Below are 23,086 nucleotides of genomic sequence, written 5' to 3'. Positions count from 1 at the left end.
ATCTCTGGGTTCTCCCCCACTGCTCCCCTGAATAGCCTCGTGTTCTCCATTCTCATTCCCGTGACCACTCTGCCTCTGCAGTACTCCTGCCTTAGTTGCTGGCCTCCGCAACAAGGATGGTCCCATGCTACTACATTGCTGCTTCCTTCTTTCTTAGCTGTCACAGAGTACCGCTGTCATAATGATTACATCTTAATTAATGCAAACCTGTCAAGATCTCAGTCCTGAGACGTACTGAGTGTTGTCCATTCCCATTGACATCAATGGGAATTATGGGTGCTCAGTGCCTCTCAGGATCAGATCGCAGACAAGTGAGTGGGGACACAGTTTACATCGTGGGTTAGTGATGTCCCAGAATTCTCTCTGCTTTGCTGAAGTGTGTGTGGGGGATTTTAACTGCGATACGCTGTAGCTTTTTTTCTGATAGACTTCGGTGGTTTGTTTTTTCCAGTGTTGCCAAGTTTACTTGACAGGCTGGGAGATGCTAAAGACTCGGTGCGGGAGCAGGATCAGGCTCTGCTGCTAAAAATTATGGAACAAGCTACTAATCCTCAGGTATAGCAATGACTCATTTGGAATACACTGCGTGTGTTCACAAAGAACCTATGTCGGAATCTGTATTTATGACCTGCCATAAACTCACCTTCCCCCATGGGTGCATGCTAACTGGCCCGTTGTCTCCATGTCCACAGGATAATCTTCCAAGGTGGTTATGAAGAATGGATCATTTTCAGACCAGTTGCAGTTAGATCTGGGAGGGATGGTTGATTAATGTTCTAAATCTTCGGTTCCAATCCCAACAGAGTGAAATTGACTTATTCCTCTTCTGAGTTAGATCCACTGAGAGCCACATAATTTACTGGGCGTGGATCTTTCAGATTACTACTATATAATCCAGGACTTTTCTGTTCTCATGGATGTTAATGATCCTCTGATACTTTCTGTAAAATGAGGGTTTGCCCCTGGCCAGTATTTTCCCTCTTCCGACACAGTTGTTACTGAAACTCTACCTACCCCATTTCAATGGTGATGCACATGTATAGTTTGGAAAGATTCTTTGGGATCTTTGGAAATAAAAGGTGCTATGTAAACATGCTCCCCGGCTCTACCTGCTTGTCCAGGAGAGCACCCGTTTCTGAGCCTTGCCCCCCATCTCTCCTAATTTCTGATAGGGCAGAAAGAAAGGCAGTGATGGACACAGTTGAAATTAGCTGATGCTTGTGCTTCCCTATCCCGCAGCCCAGAGCTCTGTCCCATGAAGCTGGGGCACAGCTGGGAGATGGGTGTGTTTGAGCATTAGCCAGGGCTCCACTAGAGGAGGGGCAGTCGCAGGTGTCAGAAGTGCTGTGCCTTGGGGGTTGGCGGGTATGTGCTGGTAAACCAGTGTTATGTTAGCTAGCAGTGAGTTACTGAAAGGCTCAACAAAGAACAAAAGATTAGTCACCTTTGAGATTAATACAGTCGTCCTGGAGCTCCCACCCAGAAATCCTCCTAGTCTCTTGGGTGTGGGCACAGAGTTTATATTTAAACCCAAGGGATGATAAATTGTGCCAAGGCTGGAAAAGAAAACCCCACCCACTCTATTTTTCTTCTTCCCTTTCCACCCTCTTTTCTGTCTTCTGCAGTACGTGTGGGATAGACTGTTGGGAGGATTCAAACACAAGAATTTCCGGACGAGAGAAGGGATTTGCCTCTGCCTTATTGCAACCCTCAACGTGTAAGTCAGGACCTGTCATAGACCCGGGTTACTTGGTTCCAAGTGTTTTACATTTAAACAAACAAACAAACAAACAACAATTCATACTCATGCACTTTCTCTTCTCCTAGATCCGGAGCTCAGAGTTTAACACTGAGTAAGATTGTGCCACATATATGTAACTTACTTGGAGATCCAAACAGCCAGGTAAGTCTTTGGTGAAACTCGATGTTAAATTCTATATTTACTGGCAGGGAGGGGGGGTCTGATTGCCACTCACAATAAGCAGGGCTCTAAATTTTGAGCGGTACATTGACTGTGTGCCGGCTGTTGGTGAAGTTTGCAACTTTGCCATTTATGAAAAGCCCTGGTTTAGTTTTGCATAATGTGATTTTAGGGCAGGCCTAGTTCTGTTCTCAGTGACTCTATGGTAAATCTGAAGTGATTTCACTGGAGTTGCTCTGGGTTTATATTGGTGTCATCAAAATAATTAATAAGAGAGTCAAATCCTAAAAGACTGAAATCATGACAATAGTTAACTCCTTGTGCAGCAGTGCGAGTTGCATGGGATATTGGGGCTGTGGCCGTCTGAGTAAATTCAAGAGAAGACATGAAAGAGATGCATGAATCCAGTCTGTCTTTGCTTAGTGCCATGTGCTCTATTGTGTTGTGTTATAAGAGCTGGCTTGGGTGGGTGCGGTGAAACTGAGCCGATGTCCTAATCAGGGAATTGGCCGTGATGTGCTGCTAGACTAGTTTTTATAAGGAAGTTCCTCAAAAATATCCTACCAAAATCTGTGATACATTTCCAACCCCCTATGTAAAAATAGCGTTGTTCCCTCTGAACAAAACCATCATTCCAGTCCTCCTTTCCTTCTCCCCAAGAGAATCCAACAAGTCCATACGTGTGTCCTCTCCCAACTCCATTAGAGTGATTTCTATTGCTGTAGTGCCCCTCACCCTGAGACGGATGGGGGCCCAGTTTCTCTAAGTGCTCTGCTAAGGCCAGGAAGAGGCAAAGCCTGCCCTGAAGAGCTTACAATCCAATTGGAAACAAGACACAACAAGTGAAAGTAGGAAACAGGAAGGGAGAAGGTGGGGAAGGGAAGACAAGGGAAGGGGCAATGAGATAGTGTTGTTATATAGAGCAGCTTTTGGCAACTTCCTGGTTCCCAGTCATTGGAAATTGCCCTCTCTTGCTCGCATCACACCATGAGTCTCACTTCCCCTTGCACCATGGATGATCCTCTAGGTGTTCCCCTACCTGGCAGCTGTCTCTGGCTGTAGCTTGGGTGGGATGTGGTGTTGGGCTGGGTGGTTGGTTGGAGAATAGGTGCCTCGTGATTCTTGATTTGGGCAGGTCTCTCCTCCCCCCTCCTACCACCCAACTGCTGGGGCTGTCCCCTAGCTGCTGTGAGGAGTTGGGTGGGGGAGAGCGTTCCCTTCACTGGTGTAAGGGGCTAAGAGGAAGAGCTGGTTACCCCTGAGAGGTGGTAAAGGGAAGGGGAATGGGGATCCAAACTCCCTTCCAGTACTGACTTTTCAAACCATGGGCAGGGATGGACCAGCAGGCTCTCTGGCAGGGGAGAGAGATGGGCTCCAGGACTCTCACTCAGTGCACATGCAGTGATTGGACACGTCTTCTCTCTCTCTCTCTCTCTCTCTCTTCTTTGTGCGCTGCTAGCAGCCAGCAAGCGTGTGAGGGGAGCAACCCTCACACCCCTGCGCACTCCTGTTGGTGCCTAGTACATCTCACAGTCTCAAATTTCCTCATTATCCTTCAGAGTCACCCCAAAGCAGTGCTTGTGGGGCAGAGAGGTGTAGCCTGGCCTGCCCAAACAAAAACAAAACCAACAACAAAACCCCACAATAATCAAACATAAACTACTGTGCCTGGGTATCTTTTTAAATCTTCACAGTAGTGAAAAACACTAACCCATTTGGCTAAGATCAAGAGCACTGTCAGTTTAATAAATGATGCTTCCTCTGTTAGGGGCCCACTAGATCCTGTCCTTCCTGGGGCGGGGAGGGAGAGGGATGGACCTTGTGATCTGACAACACTTTTCTCTATCTCCAGTTGCTTATTTTCTTCCCTCTGAGAATTATTGTTGTAAAGCTGCATTAGCAGAATGTTGATCAACACTGCCCTCTGTTGGCTGAATGAGATATAGCAGAAGCAGGGAAACATGCAGGGTTTTTTGTTTTGCTTTGCTCCAAAGATGCGAGTTGTATTGTTGAGGGTTTTGTTTTTACAAGCGGAGGTTTTTTTTTTTTTTTAACTAACATTGTTTTTGAGTGATCGTTTAGCAATTTCCCTTATCCCAGTAAACTCTTGATATGGCTGTTTGGTTATATGCATGTAGACTATTCTGATTGAGAACAAAGAGTCTAAAGGATTTTAACATAAAGAACTTAAAAGCATTTTAAAAAGTGCGTTGTTATAAATAAAGAAAAGCCGCTATTGATACAGCCAAGTTTTATCCCTGTGTTTGCCCCATGGTCACCCCATCTTGTATGCCATGAGTATTTATTTAGGCCACGATCCTACAAACATGTTCACATCCAAGTAACCTTACACGTCATCCCATTAAACTCAGGAGGACTACTCAGGCTCATAAAGTAACTTATGTCCGTGACTGGGGCTCATAGGCACTATATTAATACAAGTAATAAATAATAATAAATGTTTGCAGGATTGGGACCTTAGGCTGTAGGTTTTTTATAGTGACTTTTCCTCAGAAAGCACAAGTTTCTCATGGTGACTTTGTAGAGGAAGCATCAGTGTTCTTTTACCTACCCCTTCAGAGCCATGCTTTCACCTGTGCCAACTACAGCCTCCCATCGCCTGCTCCCCTCTCCCAGCTGTGAAAGTGTTTACCTCAGAATCTTGCTCTGGAATCTTCATCCCCTCATTACCTCTAAGGGGAACAGGCAGCAGTGATCAAATCTTCAGCTGAGGGGACGAGATCTGCTCAACCTTCCTTTGTTTGTAGCAGGATCAGTGGCCTCTCTTCGGCTCCATGCAATGGGAACCAGTGAGGCTTTCTTGTTTGAAGGGCTAGTCGGGTCTTAGCTCGCTCCTGCCACCTCTACAATGTCAAAGGGCTCAAAGAAAGCCCCAGAATTGCTGGCGTGTTCATGAACCCACTAACATCTTACCCCAATAGGAATGTGGCAGGATGCTGGGCAGTGTAATGTGGTTGCTTTCTGTGTGTTGGCTTGGGATGATCCTGCCGACTCACCCGTGGCTTTACTTTGTGTGGTAACTTGTGTCTTACTCAGGCTGATAGCATGTGATGCTGGACCTTGGTATTCTCTATGTAGATAGATTGGGTTGTGTCATGTTTACTCTTTTAATCTTTGTTCTAAAGGAGCCCCATGCTCTCCCTCGTTTTTAGCTCCTTGTTACAGCACATGTAAAGATGGTGACCCATTAAAGAAGGTTTGTCCAAGAAAAAGAGAGAGGACTTTCACTTCTGATCTCGTTCTGAGATCTGTCCCACTCCATGTACACTGTCCTTCAGCAATCGCTGCAGCTCCTCAATCTTTAATTGAGTCTAAAATAACCTCCTAAATTGACCAGAAAGGCGTACACCCCCTGTACACCATACTGGGTGCATCCCTTTATGTACAGGCTGGTTAAATGGGTCTCTGCAACTGAATGGATGGTTATGGGAGATTCCTCCTAACTTCGTCTCCCACATCAGTTTCATCTTGTCATTGGGCCATCTCCTGGCCTTGTTCCTTAGATGGCTGACAACCTGGCAGCAGAGCAGGGGGACTAAGTGTGAGGGTCTTTTCGGAGTCCACACCAATGGTCCTCTACTGGTTAGGGAACCGAGTGTGACAGAATAAGAGTCTGCCCGTGACCGTGTCAAGTACTCGAGAGTCCTTTCTACCAGTGCACCCTGCCGGGGAGTGCAGCAAAGGGTTGAAGATTAAAAGATCAAGGATTCTAAAGGAATGCCCTCTGTTGGCCAAAGGCCAAACACGGGGTGAATGTCACCAGCTTCTGCTGACTTTGGTCAGTGACTTTGTTTGGCCTAGAGGATCTTGGAGTCTGAGAGCAGAGTCCATTGCCCTGTGAATTTCCAGCCTGCCCGCCCAGTGCAGCTGCTCCCATCAGCCACTGGTCCGAGGTGTAAAGGGAAGCTCTGGTGGAATGTTGAAGGCCAGTAGGAGCCTGAGTTTGGCCTTGGTTCCAGAACCTGGCGAGAGGGGCAGTTGCGCCCGGAGACACAGCGGCAGTTGACGGGGCAGACAGACGGCTGAGTAAGGAATTGGGGGAGAGAGGGCAGAGAGGCACCCCTCAGCATGCACAGGGCTGCCATTCGTCCTCTCCACCTTCTGTGCCAGGGCTCAGGCTGCAGGGGCAGAGAAATCCTGTGATTGCTTCCTGCCCTCCCCTCCCCATAGGTGGTGCTGCAGCATAGTGCTTCACCTGCCAGTTGCCATGGGGATGGCGGGAAGAAGCGCTGAGTAGAGCCCGGCCTGGAATGGAGAACAGGAAGGGGGCACTGAACTGGCCGCATGTGGGGGAAAAGGGGATGCTGGGGCCTGAGAGAGGGAAATATGGGGTTAGGTAGGAGGAGAGGGGAGAATAGGAGGGGAAAGAGGTGAATGGCGGTACGGTGGGAGAGATGGAATGAGGGAGAGAGGAAAGGAAAGAAAACTTGACTAAGGCAGAGGAAAATGACTAAAAGCCCCTGGGGCAGGAGGGCCAGAACTCAGGGGTCTGGGAGAAAGCAGAGACCCTGCTAGGGGAAAGCTCTGCAGTGGGAGGACAGAGCTAGACAAGTGTGTGAGCAGCAGTTGAGGTGCTGTGCCACATGCTGCCTGTTGTCTCCTTGGCAATTTTTCTTCTGCAGCTATCTGGCCAGGGGTTCCCCCATCAGCTGCCGCCTCTGGACCTCCCCCTCCTTGGGTGGGGTGTGTGTCAGACATTGGGGAGGGGAGTGTAGGCAAGTTAATGCTAGTGGTGGGCATTTCTTCCCCGCAACTTTGCAGGGAGGGAGGGATTGCAGGCATCTTCCAGAGCACACCCTCCCTACCTGCAGAGCCTGATGGAGGGCAGTGGCTTACCCTGTTCTGGGCTTAGGTCTCTTCTGCCCATGCAATTGCCGGGGGGGCGATATAGTTCAATTGGCTGCTGAGCACATCTCTTGCAAACCAGAAAATATCTTTCTTTAAATGCAAAGTTCTTACTTTATGTTCTGCCACGAAGCCACGTCAATCATTTACCCTAGCTGTGCCGAGATTCGACTATCCACCTGGTGTTTGTGAGGCACCTGTTGCCCTGGTATCAGTTGCCTTGCATTAACAATATCAGCCCAGAGCATGTAAAAATCATGATTAGTTTGTTGGTATAGTTGATCTGCTGCGGTACTGATGTTGTACTGAAATCTGTTCTGTAGTAGAGATGCTAGGGGTTTTGTTATTCTCTTAGCGTTCTCTGTCTATACCTACGTCTGCGGCAGTGTGACTCTTTCCTTGCTGGGTAACATAGTCTGCGTCTATATCACGGATCTGGAGGGAGCCTGTAGCCAAGGCAATTTTGCAGTGGTAGTTCTGTGGCATTTTATTTTTCATTAGGAGATTGGTCTGTCTCTGCAGAATCTAAGCACAGAAAGTCAAGGACTTCAGTTACTCAGCATGCCTGATTTCTTGACATGGCAGGACTTTTATGCAATTGATATCAAAATTACTTCTTTCCTCATGCTATTAGATCAACATAGACAAAAGTATAATGCAAAGAGGTGCCTCTCCTGATTTAGTGCCATCTTACAAGCTCATTGTGTTGATCTACTTGCACACATCTACAAAATCTGTTCATCCACCTTTACCACAATGGTCATAAAGAAGAAAAAAAGAATATTATGTTTAGCCTTCAAAAAATGTACCCATCCTAGATGAATGGGTGAGTGGAATTTTATAAGGCTGAGCCGATTTACTGCATGCACAGAGGCTGGAGAGCTCTGCCACTGACTTGCTGTCTGCCCTTGGGCAAGTCACTTCAGCACGCTGTGCCCCAGTTTCCTCATTAGCGAAATGAGCCTAATGATACTTATCACCTCTGAGATCTATGGATGAAAAACACTACATAAGTACTATTACTATTATTTATTATGCAAAAAATCATGGGAGCCATTGTGGCTGAGAAACGGATATATTACTTTTTTGGCTTCTCTTCGGAAAGAATAGTAAAAATTAAAAGATGATTAATTTCTATTAAATCTCTTCTCTACTATTTAGGTTCGAGATGCAGCAATAAACAGCCTAGTGGAAATTTACAGACATGTAGGTGAACGTGTAAGGGCAGATCTCAGTAAAAAAGGATTACCACAGTCTCGGTGAGTGAAGAATATCCATTCTTTCTGCCTTTCTTGGTTTCTTTTTTCATTATTGCTGCATTTAGGGACTATGCATGCGAGTCTTTTTGTGGGATTGGGCCCTTAGGCTCCGATCCTGCAAACACTTTGCATGCACTTAACTTTACTCAATGGAGTAAAGCTGATAGGGACTATTCACCTGCAGAAAGTTAAGCACATACGTAAGTGTTCGCAGGATTGGGGCCATAGCATCTGTGGAAAGTATTTTAAAAAATATCACATAAGTCCTAGAAAATGTAACTCTCAAATGTATGCCGTGTCGGTCCCAGGACATTAGAGAGACAAGGTGGGTGAGGTAATATCTTTTATTGGACCAGCTTGTGTTGGTGAGGGAGGATACGTCTACACAACAAAGAAAAATGCACAGCTGGCCCGTGCCAGCCAACTTGGGCTTGTGGGGCTCAGGCTCTGGGACACTTTCACTGTTGTGTAGACTTGTGGGCTCAGGCTGGAGCCTGAGCTTTGGGACCCTCTCACCTCACAGGGTCCTAGAGCCTGGGCTCCAGCCGGAGCCCAGATGTCTACACAGCAGTGAAACAGCCCCGCAGCTGGAGCTCTGCGAGCCTGAGTCCGCAGGCACAGGCTGGCCGTGGGTGTCTAGCTGCTGCATAGACACACCCAGAGACAATCTTTGGATCTTGCACAGAGCTCTTTTTCAGGCCTCGGAAACTAACTCCGTGTGTCACTGCTAAATACGAGGTGGAACAGATTGTTTAGCATAAGTAGTTAATATTTCAAGGGACCATTAAAGGTGAAGTGGCTCGCTAACACCTCTCCAGTCATCGGGCGGAAAGAAAGGGGAGGGGGTGGCAACTGAGCAAGGTTTGTTAGTAGGTTACTGATTGTTGTAATAAGCCATAAATCCAGTGTCTCTATTCAGTTCATGATTTTTAGTGTCTAGCAAAGTTATGAATTTAAGGTCCCAGGCTTGTCTTTTGAAAGAGTTGTGCAGGTTTCCTTTGAGGATGAGGTCAGATATAGAGTGATCGCTTAACGAAAAGTGTTCACCCACAGGTACTTGGGTGGTTTTGTTTGTCTTTTATTATTTTCCCTGTGTGAGTTCATTTGAGAATGTAGGGATTGTCTGGTTTCATCCATATAGTTGCTAGTGGGGCATTTAGTGCACTGGATGAGTGTGGAGATAGGCATGTATAGGACCCATGGCTCTTGAAATGCATGTTGTGGGGTGGTATTGACCATTGAAGCAGTGGAGATATGTCTACAGGTTTTGCATCTGTTGTTCTGACAGGGTCTGGTGCCTCTTTGACTTGGTGTGTCCTGGTCTGTGGGAAGTTTGCTTCTGATGATGAGCTTGGAGAGGGTGGGGGGTTGTTTGAAGGCCAGGAGAGGGTGTTCAGAAAAGATTTATCTCAGAATGTAGTTGTTTGATGATATCCTATATAGGTTCCAGTGTGAGATGGTTGGTGACAGCTAGGGGTGCGTGGTCAGAGGGGTTTTATTTCTGTATTGAGGTAGGTTTTCTTGGGGTATTTGGGTGGCCCGTTCCATGATGCGATCTACTTCTCTGGCGTGTCCTTGTTTTGTGAAGTTGGTTTTGAGTGTGTTAAGGTGTGTATCCCAGACTTTCTCCCGGGAGCATATTCTGAAGAATCTGAATGCCTGGGTATAGATAACAGATTTCTTGGTGTGGTTGGGGTGTTACTGGACCTGTGCAGGAAGTGATCCGTGGGTTTCTTGTAATTCAAAGGTAATGTGTTTATGTTGCAACATTCTGCTTGGTTACTGCCTCCTGGACTCCATAGGTCTTGCATGTATATTAAATATATTAAGAACAAAAAGAAACCTGGTAATGGTATGGGTTCTTTGCTAGATGGAAATGATAGAATTATCAATAATAATGCAGAAAAGGCAGAAGTGTTCAATAAGATGTAAATTTTTAACAGTGAGAATAATTAACCATTGGAACAGTTTACCAAGGGTCGCAGTGGATTCTCCGTTACTGACAATTTTTAGATCAAGAGTGGATGTTTTTCTAAAAGATCTGCTCTAGGAATTATTTTGGGGAAGTTTTATAGCCTGGGTTATACCTCAGGTCAGACTAGATGATCATAATGGTCCCTTCTGGCCTTAGGAGCAGCCAGTTCAGACTGGTAAATGGACACACAGTTAAAAGGAGATTGGCAGGATAAAAACCATATACTCAACAATTGTGAGATCTTTAAAAAAATTATACATGTTGGTCTCTTTATATTTACCTCCTGGTGTTTGAACCTTTAAGGTTCAGTTGGGCCATATTTTCAAGATTTTTCTCTACAACCATAAGGGCTAGAAACTGACTTCTGTTTTAAATGGAAGCTGAGATCCTCACATAATCACTTCTTCCAAGAGCTGTGGCTTTAAGAAAAACAGCAAATATTGGGAGATGCAATATCGTTGTGAGTGACTTGCAACACTGTCTATTTAAACCAAACAGTTTTGCATGTATTAGTCTTGTTTGCATAACGATATCTTAGATTACGGTATTTTTGAAAACTGAAATAAAATTCCGGTTTAGAAAAACCACAAGTTATTGGGCTTGATATAGGAATCACTGTGTAAAATTTGAAGGCCTGTTGTATGCAGGAGGTCAGACTAAATGACATAATTGTCCCTTCAGATTTAAACTCATGGGAAGTATGAAGTCAGTGTATGCAATTTGTTTACTTTTTGCTCCTCGTTCAGATTGAAAGGTGTCAGTTTCACTTTCTGGTTCCCACCTTCACAGGGGAACATTTAAATATGTGTAAAAGCTCCATGGGCTAACTACTCCTATCATTTATGCTAGTGCAACCCCCTGGAGAATTTGGGACACTATTTTCATTCAAATTGAAAAACATGAAAATATCCAGAGCTCCTTTGAAAATCTGTCCAATGGGGCTAAATGCTGAGTATAGGAACTTCCTCCACTCAGGGTGCTTACAGGGTGCACCACACAGGATAAGGCCCTGGCTTAGATCAGTGGAATATAGGGTTCCATAGATCAGACCAAGCAGTAAAGAGACATAGAGAGGAGATGATTGCCGGAAGTCTTTGAGAAAGAAGTGGATCCGAAGGAGGCGTATGAAAGAGGAACGGGAAGGGAGTGTATGTGTGTGTAGTGCAGGGGAAGCAGGAAGCGGATGTAAGCTTTGGGGAAGCATAATAAGTCAGAGCTGAGATGGGTGGAGAAGACAGAGGGAGTGATTAGGCGAGCAGAGGTGGAGGGGTGAGGGGCATGAGAAGGTGGGTAGGTGGAAGTAAGAACAAACGCAGGCCGAGTCTTAAAGGTGGGCATGAGAAGATACAGTTCAGTTAGCAGAGACCCACAGATAGATAGGTTTGAGCTGAAGTCTGATCTTTCTCTGTCCTGGTCCTGTGATTTGTTTAGATTTTCATTGGTGGGGATTTCAGACACTAAGTATCTTCTAGTCATTGCCAAGGATGGAATAAGTACTAGCAAAGATTCTGGAGAAGTGCATTCAGATCTGATTTTTTTTAAATAAGTCTGATAAATGTTGATGATGTGCTGTGGCTCCTGGCAAAGGGCCAATGTGGTCTTAGCTGTCACAAGATATGGTTCCCCTTGTTTTCCAAGGGCAGGCTGTCATAGGACTCAGGATGTTGTTAGCATGCTCATTGATAGAAGAGGGACTGTTGACACTTTGACCATTACAACGTGCACAGTCTAAGACTCCAGAACAAGGTAACAAGGAACTTTTTGCAGCCCATCAGGGATCATTATGATTTATATTATTGTCTCTTAACCTCACAGCCTCAACTTCCATGTCTATAAAATGGGCTAATATGAGTTGCAATGAATTGTTTTGTGCTTTGCTTTCAAGCTTACAGCGTGTGTGTGTTATGTGCAATGAATGTTTGGCAGAGTGAGAAGTTTTTTGGTTTTGCTTGGTGTAGAATGTTTTAGATATTAAAGGTCAGGTTGTGTCAATTAGCCCTTGGGCCAAGCAGGGGTGGTGTGGAGCTGCATTACCCCAAGGGAAGCTTGGGAAGGAATTGTTTCATCAAGATCTGGTATGTGGGGCAGTGGGGTGGGGGTGGGGGCTGTCTAGGCTGCAGTATGTCCCCCTGCCTCCGTGTGCACCCTCATAAAGGTCTGCCACAATCTCTCTGAGGACTAAACTCCATAGGCTGGCATATTGTGCTGGGCTAAAGATTTCCTGCTGCAGTGGAAATGCTCAGGTGAAAACAAGGCACGAACAGAAAAGAAATGTCACGGCCAAACAAGAATGTTCTTTAAAACCCAAGACTTCTCCTTTATTAACAATTCTGCAAATGGTTAAAGTACAGCAAAGTCACAAGCAACAGGAAACTGGGTTTTGTAATGGGAATGGCAACCTTAATAATAGCGGTGCTGCCAGTCCTGCCTATAATATGTCACCTGGTGTCTCTGTCTTTTCTCTGTTTCCTCTTTGTTTATTAATAATCAAATATTGTATCTATATGTGATACATAAAATAGTTTAGGTCCTCATCTTGTTCTCATAGAAGTCAATGGTGAAAGTCCCATTGACTTCAGTGGGAGCAGAATTGGTCCCTTAATTAGCACTCTAAGTTACAGGGGCTACAGTAATTCACTTTGGTTACTCATTATGTAATGCATTTTCTTTAACTTTCAAACAGGTTGAATGTAATTTTTACAAAATTCGATGAGGTCCAAAAATCTGGAAACATGATCCAGGGTGCAGGTGGTAAGTAGAATACTGTGATGGTCTCCATTTTTTTGTGAATTATCAGTGTTGGGGAAATTCATAAAATAAGTTGTGTGGCTCATTCCAAAATGTTATATTTTTTCCTGTACATCTGGGAATGGTGAAGTCTAGTTCATGCACTTCAGTGTGTGATGGAGTGGGATAAAACACTAAGCTGAATATGGGGGAAATTGTGTTTGTTTACAGTGGAGGAGAATCTGAAGTGTCTTCACCATAAAGGATGTTTTTTGTTGTTCAGAATAATGTAACTGAGAACCAATGTTCTTGTCTATATCGAGAAGTGGGAAGGAACAATTTACACCTTTATCAAACACTGCAATGGTTCACCAAGTTACTCTAAATTTAGTTCAATCTATTGAATGACCAGGACAAGTTGGGCTGAATTCACCCCGATCCTTCCTTGGAGGTTTTTAAGGCCCGGCTTGACAAAGCCCTGACTAGGATGATTTAGTTGGGAATTGGTCCTGCTTTGAGCAGGGGGTTGGACTAGGTGACCTCCTGAGGTCCCTTCCAACCCTGATATTCTATGATTCTAACTTAATTGATGTCAATGAAGTTAGACAAAGAAAATAAGGGCGGCCATACTGGGTCAGACCAAAGGTCCATTTAGCCCAGTATCCTGTCTTCCAACAGTGGCCAAAGCCAGGTGCCCCAAAGGGAATGAGCAGAACAGGTAATCAACAAATGATCCATTCTCTGTCGCCCATTCCCAGCTTCTGGCAAACAGAGGCTAGGGACACCATCCCTGTCCATCCTGACTAATAGCCATTTATCTAGTTCTTTTTTGAACCCTGTTATAGTCTTGGCCTTCACAACATCCTCTGGCAAAGAGTTCCACAAACTGACTGTGCATTATGTGAAAAAATACTTCCTTTTTTTTTTTTTTAAACCTGCTGCCTATTAATTTCATTTGGTGACCCCTGGTGCTTGTGTTATGAGAAGGTGTAAATAACAATTCCTTATTTATTTTCTCCACACCAATCATGATTTTATTGATCTCTATCATATCCCCCCCTTAGTCAGCACAAGCTGAAAAGTCCCAGTCTTATTAATCTCTCCTCATACGGAAGCCGTTCCATACTCTTAATCGTTTTTGTTGCCCTTTTCTGTAACTTTTCCAAGTCCAATATATCTTTTTTGAGATGAGGCGACCACATCTGCACGCAGTATTCAAGGTGTGGGCGTACCATGGATTTATATAGAGGCAATATGATATTTTCTGTCTTATCATCTATCCCTTTCTTAATGATTCCCAACATTCTGTTCACTTTTTTGACTGCCGCTGCACATTGAATGGATGTTTTCAGAGAACTATCCACAATGACGCCAAGATCTTTCTTGAGTGGTAACAGCTAATTTAGACCCCATCATTGTAAATGTAAAATTGGGATTATGTTTTCCAGTGTGCGTTACTTTGCATTTATCAACATTGAAATTCATCTGCCATTTTGTTGCCCAGTCACCCAGTTTTGAGAGGTCCTTTTGTAGCTCTTTGCAGTCTGCTTGGGACTTAATTATCTTGAGTAGTTTTGTATCAACTACAAATTTTGCCATTTCACTGTTTACCCCTTTTTCCATGAATGTGGTCCATTATGTCTTAATGAGAGATGCTAATGTGGACTCTGGATGTATCTAAGACAGGTTCTCCTTAAAAGGAGTTCAGCTGGTTATGTCATATGTAGTACTGGCACTTGTTGGAGTTTGATGGGACATACTTGTGCATCATGGTGTAGTGATGTCATGTTACCACATTTGGTCAATAGAGCCCCACTGCACTGAAATGATGTGAGGTGGTGATGATTCATTGTCATTGGAAGCTGCCTTGGAACCTATTAACATGCCACAAGCTCAACTTGCAAGTGGATTATCTGAATAATGTGAGGGCAGTTCTGGAGGAAAATCAGATGGATCACAAGCCTATATGGCTAGGACAATAGTTTGTATTCAAGGAAAGGTCACCATTAAGAATACGTTTTGCTGGAGAGTAGAAAAAGGGGAGTCGTTTCAGATTTCAAGAGCAAGACTTTAGCTGTATAATTATTATACACTGGCTATAACTGAGAAGGGTATCAGCTCCTTAACCTGCCTAACCCCAGGCCCTTAGGAGATTTCTCTAGCCCCCAGGACATTTTTTAACATCTCAGTGCTTTGTGTAGTCTCACAGGTGCCTCAGGTACCATGGTTACAGGCTCCAAAACTGTGAAAGTATCATGAAATAGATAACTGGAGGAAGAGAGATGGGTCTTTTCTAAATAACTGTTCTTGACTTATTGAAAGTCACCTTGTCCTGATTCACTAAACATACACAATATATTATTTTCTTGATTTTTTTTAAAACACCACTTTAAATATGTTTTGCTGTTTTTTAATAGAAGCATAACTATTCATAGGTATAAGCAAAACACCTGTGTGTGAGAGAGTGTGGTGAGTTAACTGAGAAGAAAATTCTCAGACTTTTCAATTTCCCTTGGTGTTGTAGGCAGATTCATCCCCTCTGCCTGACTACCACACCCCCAGCCTCCTCCTTTCCTCTCTCTATCCAATGTATGAACAAACTTGGTGCAATAAATCTTTATGTTCAGATGATGCCCTCCAGCGATGGTATTAGACAGTAAATGTGACTTGTCTTCAGCCTTGATTGCACATTTCATTGTGGCCTAAAGACAGACTTGTTGTCCAGAGAGGTTCTGTTTTATCCCTGCTTTTAGACCAAAGGAGATACTATCAACATCCACCAGAGTTTACGGGAAAGGTAATAAATAATGTGCACCCCAAAGCTTAGCTTTTCACAGGAAACAGCTTCATGAATCTGCTGATCCCTTTTGGAGTTTGGCAGATGGCAGTGCTTATTGCCAGGCTCTCTACCTTATTAGCATGAAGACTGCTCCTTTTAGGCTGTGTCTGCACTGCGTTTCTCCTCTTGCAGTAGTGGGAGTGTGGGAGTGTAGGTCAGCTGGCAGCAGTTTAAATGCACAATTATCTGAGCAGGATAATGGTGGGGCTGATGCAGCTCCAACAGTACTAGAGTTAGCCCAGACCTGTGGCTTGTCTGCACTAGTATTAGCCCCCAGGATGCTACAGCCGTGTCATAGGGAAACAGCTCCATGTAGATAAAGCCTCAGCCTTTCTCTACACTAGTAGTTTTCAACCTGTGCTCCATGGCTCCTGGCAGTCTGCAGATGATGCCTAAGATTTCCAAATCATCCGCACCTCCAGTAGAAATTTTTTAGGGGCCTGCAAATAAAAAAAGGTTGAAAACCACTGTTCTATACAGATTCCTGTAAACAGGATTAAATGCCATTTTTGAAGACAGTAAGTCCCTGTCTTCACTACAGAAATCATCATGTTTAAACATCACTGTGCCCAAAGCATGTTATAATGTGGTTTATGTTGATGTGTCTAGACAGAAAATTCCTGTGATGATCATGTTAGAAAACTATTGATGAAATGCTGGCAACACTAAAGTCAGTGGCAGAATTCCTATTGATTTTAGTGGGGCCAAGATTTCACCCACTGTTTTAGCCTTGCTATTGTTCAGGGTTAGAGCATGGCCCTCTAGCATGGTTATAAGACAGGTGAGAACAAATGAAGTTACCCCTATGTCCACACATGTTAGAACCATGTTTTGAAACCATGCCCGAGGCTTCCTTGGTGGAGCTGTGAGCGTACTTTTGGCAAACGGGGCAGTTCCTAATAGAGTCCTGGCCACCCAGGAGCACTGACCTGTGCTAACTATGACAGGGTTCAGAAATGGCTGATGTGCAGGGGAATTAAGCAGGCAGAAAATAAATGATTGTTTTCACTGAAAGTGGTATGTACCAAGATAATCAGACAACGGAAAACTATAACTGAAACTGATCTTTTAGCTCTCAAAGTGTACTGACTTGGATATAGATGTATTTATCAGATCACCGATGTTTATGTAAAAGAAACCAGCAGCTAGAGTGAGAGTTTATGTATATTGAGAGTACTTTTTGGGAAGTGCGCTGTAAGTCATTTAGGACTGTCTTGAACAAACAGCATTTCATAACAGAGGATAAGCAATATTTTTTGGTCTGAATAGTGAGACATTCAGTTTACGAGTAACACTGATCAAAATAATGGGATATGTTCTGCTATCAGTAACGCTGATATAAATCTAGAGAAATACTACGGCAGCCAGTGGATTTACACCGGTGTAACCGTGATCAGAATTTGAGCCATTGTATATTTTTCCAAATAACAATTCCAGCATTTTTTTTACACCATGGTTCATCACAGTTTCCTCAAATTGATGTTGAGAAACACTTCATATTGTTCCCTGTGAATCTGGACTTTGCCTTAAGACTTAATAGTATTATGAATAAAACAACAGTTGTGTATGTGTGGGGGGGAAGGTCCGAATAGTAATTTGAAGTGGATTTCATTTATATAGCAGACAGAGGAGAGGATTTCATCTTTGTAAGTATGTTGCTAGGTTACCAGAAAGCCTTACAGCCAGAAAATGGAGCTAAGGTGAACGTTGGATTTCTCGATGATTCTTGATGTATCTGTTTTGTTTTTTACATATAATTAGTCAACCTCTTGAGGCAAAAATTACAGTTTTTTCCCCTTTTTGGCTTTCAACAAGCTAATTATTTTTGTGTAACTGCCTTTGCTAATTATGCAGATAGACTTGTATCCCTGGGAGAAATAGATTTTCAGCATGAAAGAGCCAATAATTGCAGGCCTAGTCAGTTGCCGTCTTCATATGGCATCACATGATGGTCTTTAATTGGATGTGGTATGGAGGGAGGCCCTTGGACATAAATGTAGATTTAATTTACTCTCAGAAATCCCCACTGTTCTGCTTTTCCTGTATTTAGGCCTAGGAGGGCTTGTTGAAATCAGTGTTTTTCCATTGACTGCAGTGGGCTTTGGCTCAAGCTCTAACTACACAGAGTTCTAAATTCAAGTTTCAGAAAGGATCAGGTTAAGCACACGATCAAGCAGTAACTAAAGGTTAATGAGCAATATTACAATGTAGTCATTTTCTCCTATTCAGAAAAGTAGACGGATTGGAAATGACAATCGTATCCTGAGCGAACAAAACTATTGGTAAACAAAGTCTCTGATACATAATTTTTAATCCCACTGATCATTACAAAATTCCAATCTGATATTGTTTGCCATTAAACACTATGTTTTATATCTAAATTCCATACACCAAATCTTGAAGTCATCCTCTGGACCAGATAGTTCCACAGTGGTCCATGCGTAGAGGATAACCCCTTTTCTTGTGTGACTGGGGGGTGGGTGGATGCCCAGATATTCTCCTCTCCTTATCCCCAACGGGATTCTCTGCTTGGATTGGGCACTTCATGGAGGTGAAGTTGAGGCGGTGGAAATCCAGGTGGGAGGTCTGATAGCTGGAAGCTCTGAGCAGCCAGGATCAGTGTGGCTACTGCAAGGAGAAGGGGGGCTAGCAGAGCAGCACCCATCCCTGCAGGATGGCGCCTGTCTCTGTGCAGAACGAGGGGAATCCCTTTTAACCAATAAGTGGGGTATGCAAGAAAAACGTATGTGGCCTTTCGACAGTTTGCCATGGGGTCAGTGTGAACCTTGCTCCTTATTCAGGCAAAGTCCTCATGGATTTTGAAGGGAATTTTACCTGTAAGGATGGGGCTAAAAAAAACTCTGAGGATTTGGATTCATACTTTTGTGACATGAATTGTTTACCACATAGCTTTCCCTTAGCATAGCAGCTTTGAGTACTTTATACTAAAAACACACATCTCAAGCGGCTGCTTATTGATTTCTGTTTAGAATGGGGCCCACTACACACACAGACATTCATCATATAATAATAATGGCCTGCTTAATCCCCCTTCAAAGAAAAATAGTATAATTTATTAATAATAAATCAACACCACTGATAGCGATCACAATAAACCCATCCCAGCCAAAGGCCTGAGAAGAAAGATGAATTTTACTCTTGGATACTCTTAAGTGTTATTTACAGTGAAGGGGATGTTTAGTCTAATGTGGCCATACTACACTTTGCATTAATCCTGTTTTGTTTCTCAGTTTGTTTATAATGATCTTGAGAATGTGGAAGTGATTAGGTGAAAACTAGTAATTTTCTAGACTTTCCTCTGCCATTCCAGTTATAGACTATAGCAAGTATGCTATTTTGACATGATAGGGGAAGATTTTCTGTGCTGCAGTGTTTCTGCAGCTGTGATGTTGTGTGTGTAGCAAGCCACTTACAAACAAGGAAATTACAAAATTGAAAGGGATGCTTTTTGTAATGTCTCAAGAGGATTGAACTAGCAAACACATTGTGTTTTTCTGGATTCACACTTCATTGCATGCTTAATTGTCCATTCGGGTTTGTGTTCTATGAATCTCGCTGCCTTGGTGATGAAAAGAAAAATTCATTTAATTGACCGAGCATTCGCTTGAAAAAGGAGAGAAAAGAAATAGACTCCTACCTCTGAGGCATGTAGAAGACAATGAAGGTCCTTGTCATGCCCTTTTGAATGTATAAGGTGCTCTGATAAAACAGTGCTGTCCTGGTCCAGGACTACGGCTCCTAGGTGGTACAGATAGCTAATAATAATAACAACAACACAGTGTTGAGCATGGTATACAAGACATAAATGGATCCCTCAGATTAGCTCTGCGAGTTTCCTAGAAAACAATCAGAGAAGTGGGCAGAAGTGACCTGGATTTTCTTTTTGACAAACATCCTACTGGATCCTGTTCTGATGTCATGACACTTTTAAAATAAATTGGGAAGTGAAGGAACAGTCCCGGGAGGACAAATGTTGCTCAGCTGAGTGCAGAGTAGGCTTTTATTTTGGAATAGGGGTAGCAGTTGTCGTCTGTGCTAGGTCACACTGAGAAGCCGTTTGGGAGGGTGGAGAGTTTACTGGTGCTTAAGTTACTGAGAGATGTACTGTAGGGCTGCTTTTAGAGCACTGTGCTCTTTTTTAGCATCTCAGGATCACTGCAGATTATGACTACTGGGAAAGGTAGGCATTCTGCTTAACGAACGAGCAAAAAGCATGGAAATTGTCATTTATGCCTGTGAATCTGTTTGTATTTTCATTTCTTTTTAACCTTCGAAAATAAACCAATCAATTTTATTATTGAGACGTTAGTACAATAAAGAAACTTTAAAAAATAGGCTATAAGCATAGTAGCATATAAACATCAAACATGACTGAGACTTGCATCAGTTATGTCTAAATGCAGATAAATTGAACAGGAGTGGACGGAGAACATATATCTAAGAGAAAAACACCTAGTGAGAGAGGGAAATGACTGGTGGAATTTTTAACAGTTGTTCATAATTCGTGTGATATGTTTGAATATTTGTTGATGCTTTTGTTTCTTATCAGTAAGATGTTTGCTGTATCAGCTAAGGAAGATAATTTTAAGTATGGAGACGGTCCCAGATCATTTGTACATTAACACTGAAATGCAGCTAAAGAAATAGACTGAATGGAGACGTCATTGGCTTTTCTATAATTTAGTTTGTTTTTTTTGGCTAAGGTTCTATAGCAGAAAGGTTGTCTATTGAAGTCAGAAACAGTGAGGAATAGGGAGATAATTAGGCAGAGGAACATAATGATCTATTTGACTGTGGAGTATTAATTTTCAGGATATGTGTCCGTGCTTACACGTCTTTTCATGATGCATTCTAATCCTGTGTTTTCATTTCAGTATTCGAGAGGACCCATTTATGTTAGCCATCTTGGTAAAACTGTTCTCTCTCCCCCCTTCACCATACCAATCCACTTGTTTTTCTGTTGAAAAATTTATTGGAGCATGGCTCTCTCTTGTGAGACAAAAGGTGATGCTTGTTTTTAACAGATTAAATATGAGAGAAGTTTACATGTGATTGCTGGTATCTGATGTGCTGAATAGAACGTGGCTGTATACTGACGTTTTTCCTCTTGCTGTATGATCTTACTGACAGGTTTTTAATGTAATGGTTTAGAAGGTATAAACCACCTGTGTTCATTAAATGAGGTAAGATTGATATTACAGATAATATTTTGCGTTTCTATAGCTCATTTCATCCAAGGATCTCCTAGCCCTTTTAGAATACTACTACAATCCCATAACATACCTGTTAGATAAGTTGACATTGTTATACAAGTTTTCAGAGGGGAAAGAGGAGGTAAAGGAATGTGAAGTGACTTGTCTTTGATCACCCAGCAAGTTGGTGATGGAGCTGAGAATAGAGTCTCAGAAACCTGAGGATGCAAGTCTTTATGCTAACCACTAGACCACATTCCCTCTCACAGTAGAGCATGGCTATTAATCTTTGCTATACTGTGTGAAGTTGTCCTTTCACTACCCAAGTTCCTTTCATTTTGATTAGATAGCAGAGATCTGAGAATGACACTTCATATAGTATTTTCTAAACATGGAATCTCCCTGTTTGGATGGATTTAATGTACTGGAGAAATGGACATGCTCTGTTTCTTGTATAAAGTAAACATATGTTTATTGTTATTAATTAAGCATGAATGATCTCTTCAGGCTGGGGATTCTCTGGCTTTTAATGACCAGCTGATGGAGTTGAGGGCCTGGGGGGACTTAGTCCAGCTGGTCTAATGTGTCAGGCAGGGCTGACTCTGGCTTTTTGGCCGTCCCAAGCAAAAAAAAACCAAAAAACCAAAAAACGGGGCAGCCAGAACGGCAAAGCAAAAAAAAACAAAAAAACCACACCTGTGGCACGGGTGCAGGGGGACCAGCTGGGGAGGGGGAGGGAGCGGGCGGGAGAGCGAGAGAAGGGGGCGGCCAGGGCTACAGCAGGGGCGCTGCCACGTGGCCCCTCCCGTTGCGCCGCCTCCTGCTGCCTGCTGCGAGGGCTCCGCTCCGGTCGGCGGGGAGGGAAGGAAGAGGACTGCCCTGCAGGGCGCTCCGATCCTCCGCGCCACCGCCCCCTACAGGGCGGCCAGAGCGGAACAAAAAAAAATGCAGCCGTGCCGCCCTAGGATTGGGCAGAATGCCTCCTCGAACAATCTGCCGCCCCAAGCACCAGCTTGCTCAGCTGGTGCCTGGAACCGGCCCTGGTGTCAGGAAACGTCTGACCTTGAGGTCATCATTGATATTATGAAATGTGTAAATATAAAATGTTAGAAGAAAAATGACTGGTGGTATCTTCTATTCTTATGGCATCTTTCTTCTGGATGGAACCCAAAGAGCTATGGACCCCAGTGGTCCCCTTGAGATCTTGAGAAGGGACCCTCTGCCTCTAGCCCTTCTCACGTGGAAGGGTGAGTCTGAGCTGCTTCCATAGTGCTTATTCTCCCCATTTCTGGGACCTCTTTGAAAGACCAGGATCCCCTGTGGGGAAGGGTTGGGCCAGGGGGCCATTGGCTGGGCAGGCATTGGTTCTCCTCTCCCCCTGCAATCCATTTTGTGGTCATAGAAAAAATCAAGGCAACCTTCATCTGCCTGTGAAACTCTCCATTGGGGAGGTTCTGGGGGCAATTGTGCAATATTCACTTCAGCCCTTAGGGAGGTGAGTTTAGCGCAATGTGGTCTAATGGCTTAAGCACAGGTCTGTGAGTTCTTGAGTTTTAATCTGCGCTCTGTCACTTTGGACAAGTCACTTGGCCTCTAGGCCTCCATTCCCTCACCTGTAAAGTGGGATTAATGTTTTCCTATCCCAGCCGGTGCAGCGAAGACTGACTACTGAATGTTTGGAATCTACAGTAACTCCTCACTTAATGTTGTAGTTATGTTCCTGAAAAATGTGACTTTAAGCGAAACGATGTTAAACGAATCCAATTTTCCCATAAGATTTAATGTAAGGGGGGGGGGGGGTGTTAGAGTCCAAGGAAATTTTTTTTTGCCAAAAAGCAGTATATATATAAACAGTAAAAAAAAAAATTTAACCGGTAATTTAATACAGGTATAAGTTTTAAACAAACAATTTAATACTATACTCAGCAATGATGTTTGTGAAGCTCTTCCCCCCTCCCTTCCAGCCTCCTGAATGCTGGCAGAGTTCAGTCTCTGTTGACAGTGAAAAATTAACAGGTGCTTTGCACCCACCGGCAGCAAAAGCTCCCCTCACCCCACCTCCGCGGCCTCCTTCCCCGAGCATGCTGCATCCCCGCTCTTCCCCCTCCCTCCGAGAAAGTCCTAACAGCTGTTTGGCGGTGGGGGAAGCGCTGGGAGGGAGGGGGAGGAGGCGGAGAAGAAGAAGTTGTGCAATGCTCCCTTGTAAAGTCGCTGCTCTTCCAGAGAATCTTATAAGCAGTGGACAGAGCAGGCAGCCAAAGGACGTTATAAGGGAGCATTGCACAA

General features: G+C 43.8%; 1 protein-coding gene across 29 annotated transcripts in view; it reads left to right on the top strand.

Moving 5' to 3' along the window:
• CLASP1 (cytoplasmic linker associated protein 1) overlaps window positions 1–23,086 on the top strand; it is a 263,544-nt gene that overhangs the window by 71,955 nt on the left and 168,503 nt on the right. For 27 of the 29 annotated variants that reach the window (XM_034785912.1, XM_034785914.1, XM_034785910.1 and 24 more), the window contains exons 4-8: window positions 452–555; window positions 1,626–1,717; window positions 1,828–1,903; window positions 7,949–8,046; window positions 12,705–12,772. In XM_034785912.1, coding sequence (XP_034641803.1) covers window positions 452–555; window positions 1,626–1,717; window positions 1,828–1,903; window positions 7,949–8,046; window positions 12,705–12,772 — 438 coding nt within the window. Of the gene's footprint in view, window positions 1–451; window positions 556–1,625; window positions 1,718–1,827; window positions 1,904–7,948; window positions 8,047–12,704; window positions 12,773–19,591; window positions 19,789–21,847; window positions 22,048–23,086 lie in introns of those variants that run through there. The other 2 variants (XM_034785941.1, XM_034785938.1) reach the window with 2 other exon arrangements.

Source organism: Trachemys scripta, chromosome 11 (assembly GCF_013100865.1).
Source record: "Trachemys scripta elegans isolate TJP31775 chromosome 11, CAS_Tse_1.0, whole genome shotgun sequence".
Classification (NCBI taxonomy): domain Eukaryota; kingdom Metazoa; phylum Chordata; order Testudines; family Emydidae; genus Trachemys; species Trachemys scripta.
This window is presented reverse-complemented; position numbering and strand designations above follow the sequence as displayed.